General features: G+C 44.9%; 1 protein-coding gene across 3 annotated transcripts in view; it reads left to right on the top strand.

Moving 5' to 3' along the window:
• The window catches only part of aldh1l1 (aldehyde dehydrogenase 1 family, member L1), a 35,311-nt gene extending 15,816 nt beyond the window's left edge, over nt 1–19,495 (top strand). For all 3 annotated transcript variants that reach the window (XM_056604838.1, XM_056604847.1, XM_056604830.1), the window contains 10 exons: nt 12,168–12,238; nt 12,638–12,743; nt 12,832–12,919; nt 13,119–13,212; nt 14,338–14,437; nt 14,541–14,639; nt 15,642–15,807; nt 16,420–16,525; nt 18,090–18,289; nt 19,030–19,495. In XM_056604838.1, the coding sequence (XP_056460813.1) occupies nt 12,168–12,238; nt 12,638–12,743; nt 12,832–12,919; nt 13,119–13,212; nt 14,338–14,437; nt 14,541–14,639; nt 15,642–15,807; nt 16,420–16,525; nt 18,090–18,289; nt 19,030–19,085 (1,086 nt within the window). In that variant the 3' untranslated portion in view covers nt 19,086–19,495. The remainder of the gene's footprint in view (nt 1–12,167; nt 12,239–12,637; nt 12,744–12,831; nt 12,920–13,118; nt 13,213–14,337; nt 14,438–14,540; nt 14,640–15,641; nt 15,808–16,419; nt 16,526–18,089; nt 18,290–19,029) is intronic.
• Nucleotides 19,496–23,226: the final 3,731 nt, after the last annotated feature.

The following is a 23,226-nucleotide window of genomic DNA, read 5'->3' as shown; positions in this document are numbered from 1 at the left end:
AAGGTGGCGAAGAAGATGGAGGAAGCTGATGTCGTGCCAATGTAGATACCCCCTATAAGAAGTGTATCATCATCAACATGCATGTAGGAGCCATATTCAGTTTAGTATTATTTGTGTGCAATGGTTGTTTTTCGTGACCTCTACAGGTCTTGAATGCCTGTGTGCATATAATAGGAGATCGACAGAGTGCCAGGTGTGGCTGATTACACAGCAAAAGTTTTTCTACAATGGCTTGGCCCACATCCTGCTCTCTGTTTGTTTTAAGTATTCTCAGTCAGTTTTCTTTGATTTTTGTACAAAATAAACCACAAGACCTTTTTTGCAAACCCAACAAACTTCTGGACATTATCGTTTTTGGACTCATGCATTGTTAGAATCTAGTCTGCAGTCAGTCACCAGTGATGTTAATTGGAACTAGGAAAATCTGAGAAACGTCACTACAAAGGTAGAAAAACTTTGCCACTAAAATGGATTAATGGAAAGCCTGGACATGGAGAAAGCAGCAACAAAGGAACAATGGATTTCTCTGCAACATGATGAAACAGCATGAGGCCCAGTAGCATCAAGGAGTGGTATGTGAAACAAAGGATTGAAGTGAAGGACTACCCTGCTCATTTAAACTGTGGAATTGGAAAAGGAAGTTGTGCATTGGAAAGCATAACAGAAACATGGAAGTAACTTCGGAATTGAAAGCCTGCTATTGGAGTGGAGCCTTTTGAAATGCATGAAGTTGACTGGAACAAACAAAAAGGAATGTTAAATGAGTCAGGACCTTGACCCTTTGATTTTTAACCTGATGCTATGTGGGCTGGCAAAGTAAGAGTTACACTGAACATGATTATAAACTGACACAGCAATACTGCCTTAATGTACTGTTCCTGTGAAAAGAGAAGAGTGACATATGTGATATGTTAAATATGGCTGAAAAATCTCATCTGAAGTCAGCTGACAAAATGGCTTCTCAACTGGAGGATGATGTCCAAGGGGACCTTGGATCTTTGGAAAAGGCCCCATTAGAAAATGTTTCCAAACTACTTGCAAACAGAAAGTATAAACTGTGCCAAGTTACAAGACGAATGAACATTGTGAAGGAATTGATGAAAGACATTACAAATGAAGAAGAGGTTAATGAAAGTATGACAAAGTATGGACAACTTGTGGAAGAGTTTAACAACACTCATAAAGCATACCAACTTCTATTATCAAAAGAAGAATGCGAATTGGATACTGAGAAGTGGTATATTTTAAAAGTGGGTGATATGACTGCATTCATGGCCTCTGTCACAAAATGGAAAAATACCATCATCCAAGGAGAAATTGATCATGACAATATTGGACTAAATGTTGATAATGTGGCACCTGAGGACAGTATCTCTGCAGTATTAAGTCACAGATCAAGTCGCTCAGCCACATCCTCCACATCATCAGCAAGGATCCGAGCTGAAGCTGAAAAGGCAGCTATTCAAACAAGGATTCAAGCACTGAAGCAAAAGCATGCTCTGGAGGAAGAGGAGGAAGAATTAAATGTGCAAAAGGAACAATTACGGAAACGAAGAGAGACTCTTGAGTTGCATACAGAATTAGCAGCTACAACAGCAAAGCTCACTGTGTATAAATCTGCAGGGGAACAAATGGACTCAACTCAAATGGATGGTATGAATGCTTATTATGACGACATGGTTGACAGGTATCGACCCAAAGGAATGGACCTTCTTGTGAGCCACACAGGGCAAGAGCCCATTGATGAAATGCCAAGTGTGCGTCCAAAGGAAGGAGTTCAATTCCAACCTCCCATCCTGCTCAGTAGACCTCACATCTCAACTCAAACAGCTGGTTGGGACTTTGAGATAAGTCCAACACAAAATGTGAGCCCTGTAACCCAAGTACTCTCCTCTCCTAGACAAACCCAAAGTATGCAGACTACAACGCAATCACAGGACGGTGAAAGTAAAGACAACGTATGCAGTATTCTCCAAAGGCAAAATGATATATCGAGTATTCTTGTTAGACAGCAACAACTCTCTTTATTGCCCCAAAAGGACATTGCTATTTTTGATGGGGACGTATTACAGTTCCAGTCTTTTATACTGTCATTCGAACATGCTATTGAGTCTAAAACTGATAACAACAGAGACAGGCTGCATTTCCTCCAACAGTACACTAAAGGTCCGGCACAAGAACTTGTGAGAAGCTGCCAACTTATGAGTGAACAGAGGGGATATCCTAAAGCAAAAGGTCTGCTGCATGAACATTATGGTAATGAGTACAAAGTTGCCAGTGCCTATATTGACAAGGCGCTCTCATGCTCTCAAGTCTGAAGACCCAAAGGCACTGCAAACATTCACTTTATTCCTCAGAAGTTGCTGCAATGTCATGGAAGAAATGAACTTTATGGAAGAACTTAATCTCGGCTCAAATATAAAAGCAATAATCATGAAACTTCCGTACAAAATGCGGGAAAGATGGAGAAACATAGTATGCGAGCTACAAGAGAAGCGGTGCAGTAGAGCAACACTAATGGATCTGGTCAAATTCCTGGAGAAGCAAGTGAGAATATCCACTGATCCAGTGTTTGGCAACATTCAAGATCAAACCGTCGACGTAGCTAAAAGAAAAGTAAACCCCCCCCTCAAGTTAAAAGCAACAGGTAGTTTTGCAACAAATACTGACGCCATTGAACCAAAATTCACATCCAAAATCCCCAACCAGTCACAAGGCCTTTGTCTCTTTTGCAACCGAGGTGGCCACACATTAGAGTCATGCTATGCTCTGAAGAAAAAGCCACATAGAGACAAAATTGACTTCTTAAAGGAAAAAGGAATATGTTTTGGCTGTCTTATGAAAGGACATATGAGTAAAGATTGCAAAAGGCGTCTAATCTGTAACGTATGTGACAAAACCCACCCTGGACTCCTCCACATTACAAGAGAAGAAAATGGCAAACCAAGAGAGCAGTCGTCAGAGGAAATGGTGAGCTCTCTTCAGGCATGTGGTCATATTGGGGCCTGTAGTGATGAATGCAGACTTTCTATTGTGCCAGTCAAAATCAAAAGTAACACCAGTGACAAGACCATAGAGACATATGCCTTCCTTGATAATGGAAGTACTGCCACATTTTGTACCGAAGGCTTAATGGAACAACTCAACATCAATGGCAAGAGGACTCGCATTCTACTTCGAACCATGGGCCAAGATAAGTGTGTTCCATCACATATCATAACAGGACTAGAAGTCTCAGGACTTGAACAAGACAAATTCATCCCCCTGCCAAAAGTATTCACACAGAAAACTATACCGGTGACAAAGAATAACATTCCAAAACAGGAGGACTTGGCAAAATGGCCTCACATGGATAAAGTTCATATTCCAGCTATTGAGGCTGAAGTGGAGCTGCTGATTGGGACCAATGTTCCAAAGGCTATGGAGCCCTGGGAAGTGATCCATAGCTCTAAAGAGGGACCCTATGCTGTGAAAACCATGTTGGGCTGGGTAATTAATGGTCCACTAGGTATCAGCGACAACAGCGACAAGGACAGCTGTCCCACTGCCACTGTGAATAGAATATCTCTCATAGATGTTAATGAAATGTTAATCAATCAATACAATCATGATTTCAAAGAGATATCAGCAGATGACAAGCCAGAGATGTCAATAGAAGATAAACGATTCATGAAAATTGCAAATGAATCAATTGTACTTAAAAATGGCCATTACCAACTAGACTTGCCATTTAGAAAGGAAAACACTGTAATGCCAAATAACAAAGTGATCGCAGAACAGCGTCTGGTGAATCTGAAAAGAAAATTAAAAAGGAATGAACACTTTCAAAGTGAGTACACTGATTTCCTTTCAGATGTAATCGATAATGGATATGCTGAAGTGGTGCCGCAAGAGCAACTGGAAAGGAAAGATGGAAGAGTGTGGTATATCCCACACCATGGGGTTTATCACCCACAAAATAAATCACTAAGAGTTGTGTTTGACTGCAGTGCAACTTACCAAGGAATGTCATTAAACACAGAACTGCTACAAGGACCAGATCTGACAAATGGACTTGTCGGGGTCATTTCCAGATTCCGTCAGGAGCCAGTCGCAGTCATGACTGATATAAAGGCAATGTTTCACCAAGTAAGAGTGTCCCCAAATGACGTGGATTTTCTTAGGTTCTTATGGTGGCCTAAAGGTGATGTGAACCGTAAACCAGTTGAGCATCGTATGCTTGTGCACCTGTTTGGAGCCACGTCCTCCCCCAGTTGTTCAAGTTTTGCATTGAAAAGAGTTGCAGAGGACAATAAGAACAATTTTCCCCATGCAATAACTGACACTGTCAAAAGAAATTTCTATGTCGATGACTGTCTAAAAGCCCTACCCTCTGATCAGGAGGCCATACAGCTTGTCACTGATCTCTCAACTATATGCCACAAGGGAGGATTTCACCTCACAAAATGGATGAGCAACAGCCGAGCAGTGCTCTCCGTCATTCCAGAACAAAACAGGGCAAAAGGAGTAAAACAACTGGATTTAGACAAAGATAAACTTCCCACAGAAAGAGCACTTGGTTTGCAGTGGTGTGTTGAAAACGATGCATTTAAGTTTCACATCAAAGTCAAAGAAAAGCCACAAACCCGAAGAGGAATGCTATCTGTAGTGAGCTCAATCTACGACCCTCTTGGGTTCTTGGCCCCCTTAACACTGCCTGCCAAGTGTCTCCTCCAAGAACTTTGCAAACAAAATCATGGCTGGCATCAACTTATACCTAAAGCGACGTCTGAGAAATGGCTAAAATGGACTTCTGATCTTGTCAAGCTGGCAGTCTTTAAAGTAGACCGCTGCATTAAGCCAATACACTTTGGGAAACCAGTTCATGCCCAACTACATCATTTTTCAGATGCAAGTGACTATGGCTATGGTACAGTTAGCTACCTTCGGTTAACTAACAAAAGAGGAGAGGTCTCTCTGGCCTTTATGATGGGAAGAGCCAGAGTTGCGCCGCTGAAAAATATCACTATCCCAAGAATGGAATTGACAGCTGCTATGTTGTCAGTCAAAGTGGACAAAATGCTCAGAGCAGAATTGCAATTGCTACTGGAAAATTCTGTTTTATGGACTGATAGTCAAGCAGTAATCAAGTACATTGCAAACGAGCATACCCGATTCCATACTTTCATTGCAAATCGAGTGTCAACAATCAGAGATAACACAAAGGTATCACAATGGAAGTATGTGGAAACAAAGTTAAATCCAGCCGACGATGCATCTAGAGGACTTGGTGCTGGAAGACTTGTGGATGGAAAAAGATGGATACAGGGACCAACTTTCCTGTTGAGGCCAATGAGTGAATGGCCAAGTGCAACCCTGAAATCCCATGCACTTAATCCAGATGATCCTGAAGTCAAAGTAAGGTTGGTTGTGCATAATATTGTTTTGAAGGAAACGGAAAACCCTACCAACCAACTGCTCTCTTATTTCTCCTGTTGGCTGAAGTTAAGAAAGGCTGTGGCATGGATATTAAAGTTAAAAGGTGTCTTGCAATCTCTACTAAAACAGAGAAAAGAAAAGGAATCCTGTGTCAATCGCCCATACACACGATCACAAAGTAAAGTGACTCACTCACAGCAGATGGGAAGGAAGGCTATAAGTGAACAACACATAAATATCGATGATCTTGAAACGGCAGAAAAATGTATCATCTGTTTCTGCCAAAGACAAATATTCCCAGAAGAGATGACCAGATTGGAAATGGCGCCATCTGGGGTCAAAAGGTCAAGTCCCCTTTACAAGTTGGACCCAGTAATGGAGGATGGGATTTTGAGAGTGGGAGGTAGACTTGACAGATCAGCTATGCCTCAACAAAGCAAACATCCTATTATTCTGTCAAAGAACATGCATATTTCCTCTCTTATCCTTCGCCAAATCCATGAAAATGTTGGTCATAATGGAAGGAACCATGTTCTCTCGCAGCTGCGCCAGAAATACTGGATTACAGGTGCAAATGCCGCTGTAAGAAAGATCATCTCAAAATGTGTTGAATGCAGGCGCGTAAGAGGAAGACCAGGAGAACAGAAAATGGCAGGTTTATCTGTTGAAAGACTAATACCAGATAACCCTCCATTTACAAACGTTGGACCTGATTATTTTGGGCCCATCGAGGTAAAGAAAGCAAGGAGCCTCGTGAAAAGATACGGTGTCATATTCACCTGCATGTCAAGCAGAGCAGTGCATTTGGAGGTCGCTCACTCACTTGATACAGACTCCTGTATAAATGCAATAAGGAGATTTATCTCCAGAAGAGGACAAGTGGAACATCTAAGATCAGATAATGGAACCAATCTGGTTGGAGCGGAGAGAGAGTTAAAGAAAGCTCTTTTAACATTGAATCAACACCAAGTCCAAGATTCCCTGCTACAACATGGAGTGAAGTGGAGTTTCAACCCCCCTGCTGCCTCTCATCACGGTGGAGTGTGGGAGCGACTTATCAGAATGGTGAGATGCATACTCTGTTCAGTTTTGCATCAACAAACACTCGATGATGAAGGCCTGTGTACTGTGTTTTGCGAAGTGGAAGCAATTCTTAACAGTCGGCCTATAACAATTGTCTCAGCTGATCGACACGATCTTGAAGCACTGACACCTAATCACATTCTTCTCCTGAACACCAAGCCTGCTTTGCCCCCAGGACTCTTTCAAAAATCAGACCTCTATGCTCGACGTCGCTGGAAGCAGATCCAGTACATAGCAGAACTGTTTTGGAAGCGCTGGACGAAAGAGTACCTGCCCTTACTGCAGGAGAGACAAAAGTGGTGTGCAGTAAGAAGGAACTTTCAAGTTGGAGATGTGGTAATGATAGTGGATTCAACAGCACCCCGTGGCTCTTGGTTGCTTGCCAGGATAAAGGAAACCATTGCTGACTCAAAGGGTCTCGTTCGCTCTGTCAAACTACAGACGAGGACAAGTGTTCTTGAGCGGCCTATAACCAAGATCTGCCTGCTGTTGGAGACAGAAGATTGAAATGAACTTGAAATAATTTATTATTTTTGATGTATTTCGGCACATATAGTAGTTCCTTCTTATTTAGATTGATATAATTGTAATTGTTACACACCTATACAATTAGGGGCCGGTGTGTAGGAGCCATATTCAGTTTAGTATTATTTGTGTGCAATGGTTGTTTTTGGTGACCTCTACAGGTCTTGAATGCCTGTGTGCATATAATAGGAGATCGACAGAGTGCCAGGTGTGGCTGATTACACAGCAAAAGTTTTTCTACAATGGCTTGGCCCACATCCTGCTCTCTGTTTGTTTTAAGTATTCTCAGTCAGTTTTCTTTGATTTTTGTACAAAATAAACCACAAGACCTTTTTTGCAAACCCAACAAACTTCTGGACATTATCGTTTTTGGACTCAAGCATTGTTAGAATCTAGTCTGCAGTCAGTCACCAGTGATGTTAATTGGAACTAGGAAAATCTGAGAAACGTCACTACACAGTACACGCTACGCTTCTGTTACGAGAGTAGCGTATGTGTGTGCGTGAGAATGGCAGTGTGTGTTTGAGTGACCTCAGTGAGTGAGTGGACGAGCGAGGAGAGCGAGCGGTAGAGTGTAGTGTAGAGTTAGTGGAACTATGAATAAAGTATCCAGCTTTTCAAGAATCGGTGGCCGCTTCATTCCGACCTATAAGCAGACCCACTGCCGGTCAAAGTGAAGGGTGTTACCCCCGAGAGAACATCGGCCCTGGAGGGAACGTCTCTCCTGTGCTCCTCAACTACGGTCTGGGAGCCGACAGCAGGAAAGGTGTAACACTTCGATTAAACCCAAGGCTGAATTAAAAGTACATGTTTTTCTAAATGTTGGTCATCAACTTTACGTTTTTTCTTCCCACGTTCTTAAGGGAGGGCGCACTCACAATAGGCTATCTGTACCGTGCCCAAGTACTTTTTCCCCCTAAAGTCGAGATCGTTTGGCTAGTGTGAGCACGGCGCCATCCTTACTCAAGTGCAGTTAAATTCCTTGGCCTCAGTACACTTTTGAGAGGTGTGCTCAGGCCACGGTACGGTGCTAATGAGCCGACGCACAAGAACGGATACGCAACCTGAGCTGGATGACGTTTAGTCCATGCGAAACGTGCTCGGGCCCAATTGAGATTGCCTAGTGTGAGCACAGGCCAGCGGCACAGTGGGGTGGGGGGAATCATACTTAGCACCATAGCACTGTGATCCCGCCCCTCTCTGCCCAGTGGCCAACCATGAGGTCAGTTAGATAACAGCCAAAGAGGAAGAAACCGTCACACTGGCACCCCGATGCAGATGGCCTCTGTGATGGGCGGGCCCAAGAATCGCTCAGGATCGAGACAAAAATACAAGCAGTACTTTAATGTTTCAACAATACGGGACGAGATGAAGCAGAGGCCTTTTACCTTTCCCATGAAGTCTCCAACAGCAGCATGAAGTCCCCAACAGCAGCAGCACCTGGGGATTCCCCTAGACCAGCAGGCCTGTAGGTATCTCCGTTCTTCACCGTAGATGGGCACAGTCAACCCAATGTCAATCAGGTCAAAGTTCAGCTGCTGGTCTCGCTGGTGGACCAACAGGATGAGGTCACCTCTTAAGTCAGCCTGGAGGATCCCTGTTGCTTTCAACGCCTGGAATGAGACTGACATCTGTGGTTACAGAAACAGAAAGAAGGGTCATTGTTTTCCATGCTGGTATTTAATATCTGACATATTTCTCCAACTTCAATCAGCGCTTACACACATTATTAGAGACCGAGTGGACCTGATGAGTAGTGGCACTGATTCCCAAAAGGCTCAGAGGTCGTAGGTTTGCATTCCAATAATCACAAAGTCCTGCATCTGTAAGACAAACAGGACCCTGTGCTCAAACCAGCGCGGGTGTGTAGGACGGTCCTGGTCCAAGTCCTGGATGAGATCGGTATCCCAATCTGTACATGGACTGACAAATAAATTGGGCTATTCGAAATACTAGATTTTCCACCTCTAATTTTAATTAAACCCATAGCAATAATGTGGAAACCCCAGTCGATAATGTAACACATTTCTGACATTTCAAGCATAATAATTTCCTCCTTACGTATATGAAGCAAGCATAATAATCTTTTCTGAGTTTTCAAAAAAAATTGCCGCAATCTGTGTATCAGGAGATTCTATCCTGAGGGTGATTCACACATAATGCTTTATATGTGGAAATCGATGTCGTTTAGACATCAGTAGAATCGACGGGGGGTTTGGGGGGTGGGCTTGCAAGGGGCGTCATTGACATAGGGTCGAAGTTCACAAGAGGCGGGATAAATGTGGCCGCTGTCACTGTAGTTTGTTTGACCATAGACAAAATGGAGGCAGAACGGGCAGAACTACTCGTGATCATCTTAAAGGTTGCTAAAATGATGCTTCATATATTCTGTTGCATCCACAAAATCCAAAGCATCGTTCGATGAAAGATTGCAGTCATGAGTTAGAGACAAATAGAAGAAACGACGAAGAAGAAAAGCGTTGCAAACGTTACCAAAGTATTTTTTTTGCTTCATTTCATACATAACTAACACCTGGACAAATATAGTTGATTTCTGTGTTTAACTGAGAAAACAGTGTAACGTGGAAGGAGTGGAAGGAAGGGGCTGTATAATGTTCAGCTGACATTTTCTATACACGTGCAGCTGTGAACTATTTTATTGTAATTTATTGTAGGACGTGTACTTTTAGGGTTATGATAAGACCTATCTTTTAGCGTTCACCACAAATGACTCTTGACAGTGCCAACATTTAAATATGTTTTAACCATTCAGCGAACAAAAGGCAACCGGCTGATTATCATTTAGGGGGCCACTCAATGACATGCAGAAGCATCATTAACACGCCCACTGAAGTTTCTACTCATTTATATTTCCTACGGAGAAAAAACTACCTCAGGGGTAGTATTATTCAGGAGATTTTCAGCGTACAAATGTCAGGATATGTTGTTGACACATACGGCCCATCGGGAGAATATCGGGACTTACACGTGTGTCTGAAAGCAGCTAGTGTGTGAGCATTTGTTTAAATTATAAAATGAGTCAATTTATGGTTAACAGGGTTAATTGTTCAATGGAAAGTGTAGTATACTATGCATGCAAATCAATTATTAAATAGCTTTTATTGTTATTCAGGGCTGAAAAGTGCATTGACATTTTAAAATGCATGGCAACTATGGTAAGTTAATAATAATCATCCTGTCCTAGCCAAGACGGCAGCAGTAGCCTACAGTCTCACATAGCATACACACAAAACATAAGAAAAATAAAACAACTGAAACAGTCCGCAGGGGAGAGGGACGATATCAATATCGCAAGACATTTCGGGAGGCTCAAGGAGGAGGGTAATATAACATTTGAGCAACAAAGTGTAGTCCTGTGGTGGACGCGCCTAAGATCATGTTTGAATTTAGGCGCGATGTTTGAATTTAACGTTCTTTATATGACAAAATTAACAACTTGCCGTTGCTTGTCAACTGAGAAATTGTCTCTTCACTTCTTTTATCGCAATTTCTACAGTCTATAGACAGAATGTGTTAAGAGGGAGAGTTTGTCGTGGCGACGCCGTTAAAACAGACAGAAGGGGGGAGGGGGGATATCAATATCGCAAGACCATTGCGGGATGCGGGATCGATCTTGCCGTTGTCTTTCAACGCGTGTGTGTGTATGTTTGCGTGAGTGCGTGCAAGTGATTGGTGTGTGTGTGTGTATGCGGTGTCCTGCGCTGCCTTTGTCTTGAAACGTGTGTTTGTGTGTGTGTGTGTATGTGAGCGCGTGCAGTGTATGTGCACGTTCACGTGTGTGTGTGTGTGTTTGTGTGCGCGTGTGTGTGTGAGCTGCAGGCCGCTTGGGGTGCATGTGTGTGCGTGTGTGTGTGGGGTGTGTAGGCCTATGTGGTGTGCTGCGCTGCCTTTGTCTTAGTTTTAGTGTGACCACGCCATCCGTATTCCAGCACGGAACAGCCCCTTGGCCACGGCACACTTGGGAGAGGTGTGCCGTGGCCAAAGTACAGATGCTAATGAGATGACGCGCGGATACGCAACGTGAGCTGGATGACGTAGTCCTTGCACGACCCTTCTTTCTTTATAGGTCCATGCCCTTCTTTCCCAACACAATCATTTCAAACAATGGCGGCAAGCAGTTCACGAGGGGGTTTACGTTGGTGCGATAGTGAAGTCGAAGGTTTACTGGAAATTTGGGCCGATGACAGCATTCAGTCGCAGCTGGACACCACGCTTGGTGATGACGTATTTATCGTATTACGACGTGATGACGTATGTATGAAGGAGCAATCATGCCCAGGCCACGGCCTTTGGGAGCAGTGTGACCACGGGCCAGCGGGGGGAGTGGGGAGGGGGGAATCGTGCTGAATCCGCAGTCTCTTTAAGAGGCCGCAGTGTCTTTAAGAGGCCTGGGTCTCTTTAAGAGGCCAGGGTCTCTTTAAGAGGACACGGTCTCTTTAAGACCCGGTTGGGTAGTGAGACGAGGTGCCAGCCTCCTCTTCCCAGAGGTCAGGATGAGACATCCTTTAGTGGTAGTTTTGACTGGACATTCTGAGGTCATTTGTGAGCTACGGACAGCCACTTTCATCATTACCCAATGAAAAGGTACTTGAAGTGCTTTCCAAGTTTGAGGTCCCTGGGCTGCTCCGAAGTGGATTTGTAATTGATTTGGATAATGATGGCTTATTTGCATAATGGTGTTTGCTCAGCTATTTTTTATTGTAAACAAACCTCAAGGTCAGCCTTCTTATGGATCATGTGTAGGTTTAATTTATGTTCAATGTTATATGTACCATTGTATGATTTTCTGTAGTTTGGGTTCACGGTTATTATTTTTGCAAGGATTTTAAAGCTGATTAAATGTATAAAAAAGCTTATACAATGTATTATCTTTAAAATACAACCAAAGAAGTATACAATGTTTGTTCTAACAGACATGCACTGAAACCATAGAGCAAATATGTCAGAAGAATAATAATAATACAAACTAATCCTGATCTTCCATCTGACCTCGTTAACCCTAGCCTTAACCCTAACCTAGTTCAGTAGAGCAGGTGTTCTGAGGGCTCAGAGGTCCTGAGCGGTGTCCCATGCAGCCACGGCCACATCCCCTCACACTGCACTGCTCTCTTGTCTTGCAGGGCAGTACCATCCCCATCAACCAGGCCCGACCCAATCGGAACCTCACCTTCACCAAGAAGGAGCCAATAGGGTGAGGAGATGAGGCTCAGGATGGCTGGAGCACTCACTAAAACAACGGGTACAACCGTTGTTTGCTCTCAATTCAAAGACAGGTTTCAATAGTAGAGTCCTCTAGATTGAGTGTAGCGTACACCAGCTCCAGAGGCGGGGTTTACCAAGCTAATCTACATCACACGTTCAACCTTTTTGTTATGACGGAGGAAACTCTCTGCACCACCCTCTAACAATCATTTTTAATGCACGATTTGAGGAGCGTTTCAAAACAATAATAATTGTTTTGAATCAGCTTTAATGTTGAAAAGGACGTCACAGAAGTGAGTAAAGGGTGCCTTTTGAAACTGCCATGACACACAAAGCATGCCGGTGATGTTGTCCATGCTAAGCTAACTTTGTCCCCCATGCCTCTCAGCGTGTGCGGCATCGTGATCCCCTGGAACTATCCTCTCATGATGCTGGCCTGGAAGACCGCGGCCTGCCTGGCGGCAGGGAACACCGTGGTCCTCAAACCAGCTCAGGTGTGAAAGTACTTGAACCAGAGACAGTCGGAGAACCAGGAAACGGATGTTAGCCTGATGTTAATACATGGCTAACTATTGTCCTCAGGTCACGCCCCTGACTGCCGTCAAGTTTGCGGAGTTAGCCGCCAGGGCGGGAATACCCAAAGGAGTGATCAATATCCTGCCTGGATCAGGTTGGAACACACACACACACACACACACACACACACACACACACACACACACACACACACACACACACACACACACACACACACACACACACACACCCCTTATGCCCTCACATCATGTGTATATTGTTGTCGGTCTAATGAGTTGTGTCATCTGTTAAATCTGTTAAATTAGCTCCATGTCTACCTCCTCGCTCTCCAGGGTCTGTGGTGGGACAGCGTCTCTCGGACCACCCGGACGTACGCAAGCTGGGCTTCACTGGCTCCACAGAGATAGGAAAACACATCATGAAGAGGTGCGTGGTTTCAGCGTGGCTAGCTTCCATTCAAAAGCTTCCCCACTGTAGGAAAACTACATTGTTATGTCCTCATTTCCACTTAATAATGAGTTGTGTATTTCAAATAATTTATGTTTAAGCTCTGAATATATATGGGGCAGGAAAGGCTAGTACCTAGGGTGTTGGTCTCTCAGCCAAAAGGAACTGGGTTCGATACCCGATGTCCACATTGTAGCTGTGTGCGTCTGTGTAAACAAGACACCATGACTACCACTGCTGGCTCTTTCACCTGAGTCTCCTTGGAAATTAGGGTTGCAAAGGTGGGGGAAATTTCTTGTAAACTTTCCGGTAAATGACCATGGGATGTTAAGCTTGGGAATTTTGGAAATGAAAATAATGGGAATGAATGGGATTTAACTAGGAATTTAGGGTAATTTAATCGAACTATATCATATCCAAGCATATATATATATGTTTTAGTAAGTAGATACGCCATGCAAAATAACACTATAAAAAACCTTTAAAAGACTACTGAAAAAAGACTTGAAAAACATAATTTTAGCAGATTTATTTGTAAGTAGAACTTTCACAAGTTCTAATTATTTCATTCTTTCATTGAAGAACAAAAACATGAATTTTGAGTTAAATATGCTCTGGGCTCAAAAGTGTGGTCCAGGGTTCTAGGGGTCATCAGTGCACATGTGATGGAGGAATACAGAGTGCATGTAGGGGGCGTGGTCTCAATAGCCCTGCAGCAGGCAGTGTGCTAGCGTGATTGAGGAACAGCATATAGATATTCAAGTTTACTTGCATGAAATCTGGTTGTGTTAGTCAAGATTATGCTAAAATATATTTTACCTAACTATATTTAAGTCCCCTGTTAAGAGCAAACCTTACATTTTGTAAATTCCCGTTTATTCCCTTACATTCCCGTTAATTCCCATGGAAAGTTTCTAACTTTGAAAATTCCTTGAATTTTGCAACCCTAATGGTAATGATGTCCTCCGTCTCCTCTTGCTCTTCCTTCTCCTTCTCCTGCTTCTGTTCCTGCTCCTGCTCCTCCTCCTCCACAACCTCCTGCTCCCCCTCCTCCTCCTCTTCCTCCTCCTTCTCCTCCTCCTCCTCTACCTCCTCCTCATGCAGCTGTGCGGTAAGCAACGTGAAGAAGGTGTCTCTGGAGCTGGGAGGGAAGTCCCCCCTCATCATCTTCAGTGACTGTGACATGGACAAGGCCGTGCGCTCGGTTGGTCCTGTTAACATGACGTCAGCCTCTCCTATTTACCTCATTACCATTACCGACTGCTGACTTGTGTGTGTGTGTGTGTGTGTATGTGTGTGTGTTACAGGGCATGAGCTCAGTGTTCTTCAACAAGGGAGAGAACTGCATCGCCGCCGGCAGACTCTTCGTGGAAGATACCATTCACGATGCCTTTGTGGCCAGAGTGGTATGGTCCTCTTGAATCTGTTAGGCACGGTGTATCACCACGCAGACATTTCTTTACTTTGAGCAGAAACTCTATAACAGTTTAAATAGCTAAATGCCTTGCCTGGTTTGAGTAGAAGTAAAGGAAACATTTACATTTTGACATAATCAACTCAGCACAGTACTAGCAGTTACAGCGAGCTTGGCCTGACTTAATGAACATAAGGACATTTAAATATGCACAGTGCCTCCATAATGCTTAAGTGATTCCTACAACTTCCTACAAAAACATAGATCTAGATAAAGCTGCTAGAGCTGTTGTAACTTTATGGTCTATTCAAATCTATTATTTGCTGTGTCACGTTATATTGGACTAGAGTTTCTCAACCTCTAGTGGGTCATGAGTTTGATTCAGATTCCATTGATTGTCATCGCACATATGTACAATGTAATCTATAGCATCTCGGCGTACCAAAAAATGAAGTGTGAGATAAAAGCACAAAATGAATAAGTAGACCCAACCATGTAGTGAACTGGTAACATTATATTGCAAAAGATTTATCCCTTTTTCGTCAGCTGCACTTGGAGCAGTTCTGAATGCACAATGTTGTCTGTCAGGCCGTCCTTGTGGTCTCCAATAAACACCCCTCCACCTCTGGCAAGCTTGCCTCTGCTAAAGGCAGTGTAGAGCTGGCCATGTGCGAACACACTTTGGGGCAGGAACGTGCGTGCGTGCAAATGCTTTTCCGTGTATGTTCGTCTGCGTGTGTGTATGTGCATGCTTGCGGTGTATGTATGCGTTTGTGCGTGCTGTGTGTTTGAGCTGCAGGTTGCTTGGCACACGCGCACTGACCAACTTGAGTAATGACAGGCCTGCTATTATAGTAGTAAGATATATACTCTATTAAGCACTCGCATATTTAATTACAAAACACCAAGAAACACTAAGGACCCTAGCAGGCCCTGATTGTCTCAGCTAACGGGATCCTAGTAAAAACCAAGTGTTGACGCTCCTCCCAATCAGCTGGAGGAGATGAAGAAGATGAAGGTGGGCGACCCGATGGACCGCTCCACGGACCACGGCCCCCAGAACCACCGGGCCCACCTGGAAAAGCTGCTGGAGTTCTGTCGCACCGGCGTGAAGGAGGGGGCCAGCCTGCTGCGGGGGGGCCAGCAGGTGGACCGCCCGGGTAGGTGGCAGAACCCGGTTAGAGAAGACCTCCAGAGAACCTGGTAGAGAGAGGAGCAGTAGAATATATAGAAGGTTACAGTAGGTAAAGATTAACACTAGACTTCATGTTATACTGTAATGAAACAAGCAAGGACTGTGTTAGTCTTTAAAAGTAGGTAAGGACCAGGGATTTTCTCAACCCCTAGACTGTTTAGTGCACAGAATGGGTCATTTGGTATAACTTATTATGAGTCAGTATCTGTTTTGTGCTCAGGTTTCTTCTTTGATGTGACTTATTGTGAGTCAGTGTCTGTTTTATGCTCAGGTTTCTTCCTTGATGTGACTTATTGTGAGTCTGTGTCTGTTTTATGCTCAGGTTTCTTCTTTGATGTGACTTATCGTGAGTCAGTGTCTGTTTAGTACCCAGGTTTCTTCTTTGATGTGACTTATTGTGAGTCAGTGTCTGTTTAGTACCCAGGTTACTTCTTTGATGTGACTTATTGTGAGTCAGTGTCTGTTTAGTACCCAGGTTTCTTCTTTGATGCGACTTATTGTGAGTCAGTGTCTGTTTAGTACCCAGGTTTTTTCCTTGATGGGACTTATTGTGAGTCAGTGTCTGTTTTATGCTCAGGTTTCTTCTTCGAGCCCACACTGTTCACGGACGTCCAGGACCACATGTACATTGCTGTGGAGGAGTCCTTTGGCCCCGTCATGATCGTCTCCTCCTTCAAGGGCGGGTGTGTACGCTGTAAACACTAGGCTAGCATCAACCAAACGTTATATGTTCATCATGACTTTTTTAGGGGTTTAGGTGAGTCACAGTTCAGTCAGGGTTCAGGGGAATCAGGGTTCAGGTGAGTCAGGGTTCAGGTGAGTCAGGGTTCAGGTGAGTCAGGGTTCAGGTGAGTCAGGGTTCAGGTGAGTCAGGGTTCAGGTGAGTCAGGGTTCAGGTGAGTCAGGGTTCAGGTGAGTCAGGGTTCAGGTGAGTCACGGTTCAGTCAGGGTTCAGGTGAGTCACGGTTCAGTCAGGGTTCAGGTGAGTCGCGGTTCAGTCAGGGTTCAGGTGAGTCACGGTTCAGTCAGGGTTCAGGTGCGTCACGATTCAGGTGCGTCACGGTTCAGGTGAGTCAGGGTTCAGGTGAGTCACGGTTCAGTCAGGGTTCAGGTGCGTCACGGTTCAGTCAGGGTTCAGGTGAGTCACGGTTCAGTCAGGGTTTAGGTGAGTCACGGTTCAGTCAGGGTTTAGGTGAGTCACGGTTCAGTCAGGGTTTAGGTGAGTCACGGTTCAGTCAGGGTTCAGGTGAGTCACGGTTCAGTCAGGGTTCAGGTGCGTCACGGTTCAGTCAGGGATCAGGTGCGTCACGGTTCAGTCAGGGATCAGGTGCGTCACGGTTCAGTCAGGGTTCAGGTGAGTCACGGTTCAGTCAGGGTTCAGTTGAATCACGGTTCAGTCAGGGTTCAGGTGAGTCAGGGTTCAGGTGAGTCACAGTTCAGTCAGGGTTCAGGTGAATCAGGGTTCAGTCACGGTTCAGTCAGGGTTCAGGTGAGTCAGGGTTCAGGGGAGTCAGGGTTCAGGTGAGTCAGGGTTCAGGTGAGTCAGGGTTCAGGTGAGTCACGGTTCAGTCAGGGTTCAGGTGAGTCACGGTTCAGTCAGGGTTCAGGTGAGTCACGGTTCAGTCAGGGTTCAGGTGCGTCACGGTTCAGGTGCGTCACGGTTCAGGTGAGTCAGGGTTCAGGTGAGTCAGGGTTCAGGTGAGTCACGGTTCAGTCAGGGTTCAGGTGCGTCACGGTTCAGTCAGGGTTCAGGTGAGTCACGGTTCAGTCAGGGTTCAGGTGAGTCACGGTTCAGTCAGGGTTTAGGTGAGTCAGGGTTCAGGTGAGTCACGGTTCAGTCAGGGTTCAGGTGCGTCACGGTTCAGTCAGGGTTCAGGTGCGTCACGGTTCAGTCAGGGTTCAGGTGAGTCACGGTTCAGTCAGGGTTCAGGTGAGTCAGGGTTGAGTTAGGGTTCAGGTGAGTCACGGTTCAGTCAGGGTTCAGGTGAGTCACGGTTCAGTCAGGGTTCAGCTGAATCACGATTCGGTTAGTTTTACGGTATTTGGTTGGGTTAAGTACTATTTATATGTATCTGGTTACCTTTTATAAACCAATTGTTGGCTATGGCATCAAATGCTCCGCATGTTATCTGTCTCATTACATGAATGAATGTTACGGTAGTATATTTGGCTCTTTATTTTTTCTTTTGTACATCTGTCCATGTTTCTGCCCCCCCCCCCCCCCCCCCCCCCCCTCCCCCTCTCCAGGGACGTGGATGAGGTTCTGCGGCGGGCGAACGCCACAGAGTACGGCCTGGCATCGGGCGTGTTCACGCGGGATATCAGCAAGGCGCTGTACGTCAGCGAGAAGCTCAACGCCGGCACCGTCTTCGTCAACACCTACAACAAGACGGACGTGGCCGCGCCCTTCGGGGGCTTCAAGCAGTCGGGCTTCGGCAAGGACCTCGGTGAGCCCTCCCTTCTTCTGATGTGTCTTCTGTGTGTGCGTGTGTGTGTGTGCGTGTGCGTGTTGGACGTGTGTGTGTGCGTGTTTTTGCAGGTGCGTGTGTTTGGTGTTTGTTTGCATGCGGATGTGGAGTTATTGACTTGGCTGAGATGGGCTTGATGTTAGGAAGAAATTGGAGCTCAGATCCATAATCCCCCCCCGGGTAGTGGACCTCAGGGGACGGGAGACGCAGAGCCGGCTCATGCTGATTAGCTAGGAATCTACAGTTTGTTGGGGCGGGGTACGGGTGGGTGGGAGAAGGGTCAGTGTGAATATATCTATAGAAGATATTACAGATATTCAACGCAACACACCTTGGTGAGATGATTTCAAAGGGCATTTGGAGTAAATATGGTTACATCATGATGGTCATCATAAACAGTAATCTTGATATTGGGGCGACGGTAGCTCAGGAGATAGAGCGGGTTAACTTGCTAGTTTGATCCCCGAGTTGTCCATGAGCAAGACGCATAACCCTCCCCCTGACGAGCTGGCTGTTGCCCTGCGTGGTTGACTCCGCCATTGGTGTGAGAATGTGTGAATAAATGTTTTAGAGCTCGATTTGGATAAAATAAATGCCTTAAATGCATAACGAGATTTAACACAGCAGCTTCACTCTGTTCATCTTTCCGTGGAGGCCCAGGTAAGCTGTCTCACTGTTACTCATCATGCCACATTGACTCTCGCCGCCTCTCCCCACAGGACAAGATGCTCTGAACGAGTACCTGAAGACCAAGGCGGTCACCATCGAGTATTGAGACGACGTCGAGGGCTCTGAAGACATAATTCATAGAATAGTTTCATAATGATGTGGACACTGATCTTATTATAGGGCAAAACACAGTTATTATTAATGGAGTCTTATATTCCTCGTGACTAATGGCCATTGCTCATGAGTGACATGAGTAGGTGAACCAGCCACACACTCGGTCCACTATGAGCACATCTCAACACACACTTCCTCCTGGGCTGCTTTGTAATCACTGTGACTGTCTTACAAGAGACGGATTCAATCCCATGCGTTTTTCACGTAATGTCTATGGCTTACATTAGGTCAGAACATCTTATGAAATGCAGCATCTCTCACAAACCTTTTATACTCAATGTTCCCACACTTGGTTTTCTCTGTTTGCTGAAAAATATACAAATAAATCACTTTAATTCTAACAAAATGACATGTGTCCCTTCTATGAATAGATACTTTATTTCTTGCGTTTGTTTAACAAGATTCAGTTCATTACTTCTTAAAGAGTACGTGTTGTATCGCTGAGAGAGATTAATATATTATTTTAATATATCCCTTAACAGCAAATAGAAATGTTAAAAGATGGGCAACAGTCAGAGAACATGAATGAGACAAGAATGAAGTGGGCCCCAGCTCCGGGCCTGGTCGGTCACTTGTAGCTGCAGGAGCCCCTCTTGACCAGGGGTCCCCTCCTGACCAGGGGGCCCTCCTGACCAGGGGCCCATCCTGACCAGGAGCCCCTCCTGCCCAGGGGGGCCTCCTGTCCAGGGGGCCCTCCTGACCAGGAGCCCTTCCTGAACAGGGGCCCATCCTGACCAGGGGGCCCTCCTGAACAGGGGGCCCTCCTGAACAGGGGCCCATCCTGACCAGGAGCCCCTCCTGACCAGGGGGACCTCCTGTCCAGGGGGCCCTCCTGACCAGGAGCCCTTCCTGAACAGGGGCCCCTCCTGACCATGGGCCCCCGTCTGTCTGTTTCCTCTTAAAGAGAAATCCTGCTGAGGGAGTGGTTTGTCGGCCAGAGACCCTTTCAAAGAGGTGTCATCGTCGTCTTTAGCCGTGTTCCAAATTGTTCCCTATCACGGATACAGTGCACTATATAGGGTGCTCGCCATGTTGTAGTGGTATTCGAATTCTCAGTGGTTTATTTCACGCACTATATAGTGCACTTAATATATCCAACATTTGAGTGTACATACGATGTTCCCTACATGTTACTCCCGTACACCAATAACCGCGAAAACAAACTCATGTAATGATGGAGTCTCCGGCTTTCGTTTAGAAATGTCAACGATTTATTTAGGATTTAACATAGAATATTTAACATTCAAAATGTATTTAAAAAAAACTTGATCAAGGAAATGTAACATTCAACATCAATACAACCTCCAGCTTTCCTCGTGAGTGCCGGTTTGTTTACATGATGTGTCTTACCGACGTGTTATGCGCCATAACGACAACAGCAGAGCGGCTATCCAAATAACAGAAGTGTAGAACACTTGCGTTACAGTTACACACACACAGACATGTGGTGCTCGCACGGTCGTATCTCATTGGCGGGCCAAATTCTCTGGGCTGGCAAGTCAGAGAAAGGGGAGGTGGCTCCCCTTATGACGACGTACGGGGAAAATTCCAAAACTGCGCATCTGAGCTTTGGTTTATTAAAGGCGGAGCATAATGCCTAGTGCTCGTTTTACACCCAACAAAATTTCTAGCTACTGGGGGGGTATAGGTAGGCTAGGGGAACTCATATTAATGTTAGAAAACCTCAGAAAGTGACCTTATTTTCATGCCATGGGACCTTTAATGAGCCCTTATAGTAATAGTGAACCCTCCACTTCTGGTTGGTATTGTTGTTTGGTACATCTTTACTCATACTACTACTTCTCTTATTTCAGCTACTGCTATTTCAATTTTTTTTACTTTTAGGGCAGAATCTCAGAAGGTATTGTCTGCACCTTACAGGCCACAGCTCATGTCAAACATCACAGTAGACCGTTGACGGACACAAGCTCTGCCAGGCCTGTCCTTTAGGACCAGAGAAGACCTCTACCTCAGCATTGGTAGGCTCCTATCATGGACCACCAATAAGGAGCATGCGTGCTTCCAGAGAAAAGCAGACTTATTGGAGTGCATCCTAATCCATTAAGTATGAAGGTCATCCATGGTATCCTTGATGTTGATGTCATGCAGGGGGTTGTGTTCAGAGAGTGAATATATGTATCGATAGATATAGATCTGTATAGCTCTGCTGTGCTGCTGGCCGACTTGTTCTCTTTTCAATATGCTAGATGGCAAAATGCCAGGCGGAGGTTTGGGCTGGTGGGGTTGGTCGGGGGAGCGGAGCGAATCTACATCACGTCCCAGGGACACGTTTTAGCTGAGTCATTTACTGTGTGTGTGAGTGTGTGTGTGTGGGCGTGTGTGTATGTGTGTGTGTGCGCTGTCAATGTGTGCGTAATACATTATGAATAATACATATTTTCAACACTGCAGCTACACCACTACACCTACTAAGTAGCACTTAGTTGGTTACACATAGTTAGTTACAGAGTGTTAGTAACATTTATTTACAAAGTTTTAGTTCCACGTTGTTAGATACATGTTTGTTACATGTGAGTGATGTGATGTAAATGACATGTAGTTAATAACATGTAGTTAGCTGCACCTAGTTAGAAACTCTTCGTTAATTACGTATTGTTAGTTAAGCATGGGAAGTAACATATTGTTGGTTAAATGTACTTAGATGTAGTTACTTACATGTCGTTAGTTGCATGTCGTTAGTTACATGTAGTTAGTACTTGGTTGGATGTATTTAGTTACACATTGTGTGATAGAAAGGTACTGTATGTTCAAAGGAAATATAATAATTATATATTGTACATATAAAAAAAACCTGATCATTATCTTGCCTAAATGCTATATGAATGAAAATAACTAATGAGGAGGATCATGAGGGCCATGAGGAGGGTCATGAGGGCCATGAGGAGGGTCATGAGGGCCATGAGGAGGGCCATGAGGAGGGCCATGAGGAGGGTCATGAGGAGGGTCATGAGGAGGGCCATGAGGGCCATGAGGAGGGTCATGAGGGCCATGCGGAGGGTCATGAAGAGGGCCATGAAGAGGGTCATGAGGGCCATGAGGAGGGTCATGAGGAGGGTCATGAGTAGGGATGGGAATCGAGAACCGGTTCTTGTTCAGAACCGGTTCCGAGTCAACCGATTCCTTGGAATCGTTAGCAAGCCTGCTTAACGATTCCGCTTATCGGTTCCGGTCGCGGCAAATGCGTCGTGACGTCACACACACGCTGCTTTGATTTGGTTCAGAACGCAGCAAACATGTCGCCGCCGAGGAAGAATCGCATTGTGCATTCACACCAAACGCGACGGGGCGACAAGATCCCATACAAAGTGAACGTAGAGACGCGTATAAGGGCGAGTTTTTCGCGGGAGAAAACCGATGACAAGTTTTTGTCGTGATGACAGCCAATCAGCGTTCAACAGCGTGATAACTGAGTGACATGTGTAACGTAACAGCCAATCCGCGTTCAGCCGTCAAACTCAGTGCAGTGCAGTCCGGGTGAACCGCAGAATGGAGGAGAAAGTGATTGTTGCAGTTTGCGACTCCCGGAGCTCTATATATAATAGTATATAATATATTATATACTATATTATAATTGTATATATAATATCACGGCCAACAGCTCTGTCGCCTCCGGATGGCCGTCGCGTGGGGAGCTCTCATAGGGATTGGGCTTCTCGGGGTTTGTTTACCGGCATTGCTATGGTTTCCGGTCTTGTGTGTTCCAACGGTTTATTAGGTAGGCCCATCTAATAAATCTCTGTCTAATCAATGCTTCATTTAGTTTATGTCAGTTTAATTTTGTTACAAGTTGAATGCAAATGAGCACTGTTAGAATTCCAAAAGGCACAAGCTCTTACTTGGCTGTTTTCAGTCTGTGTTTTTAGTTGTATGGCACATAATGATGGCATTTGGGCTTAAAAAGCGAAACATATATCTTTTCGTCTAGACCAATTGATTTGAAAATGTAAAATGTCCTAATACTAGAAGCACTTCTGATCAGATATTAAAGAGATGTAATGCAAACAAACACATTTATACTTATTTTCTCACCCAATGAGAATCGGAAGGAATCG

The sequence above is a fragment of the Gadus chalcogrammus genome, chromosome 1, assembly GCF_026213295.1.
Source record: "Gadus chalcogrammus isolate NIFS_2021 chromosome 1, NIFS_Gcha_1.0, whole genome shotgun sequence".
Classification (NCBI taxonomy): Eukaryota; Metazoa; Chordata; class Actinopteri; order Gadiformes; family Gadidae; genus Gadus; species Gadus chalcogrammus.
Note: the sequence above shows the minus strand (reverse complement) of the source record. Positions and strands in the feature narration are given on the sequence as shown.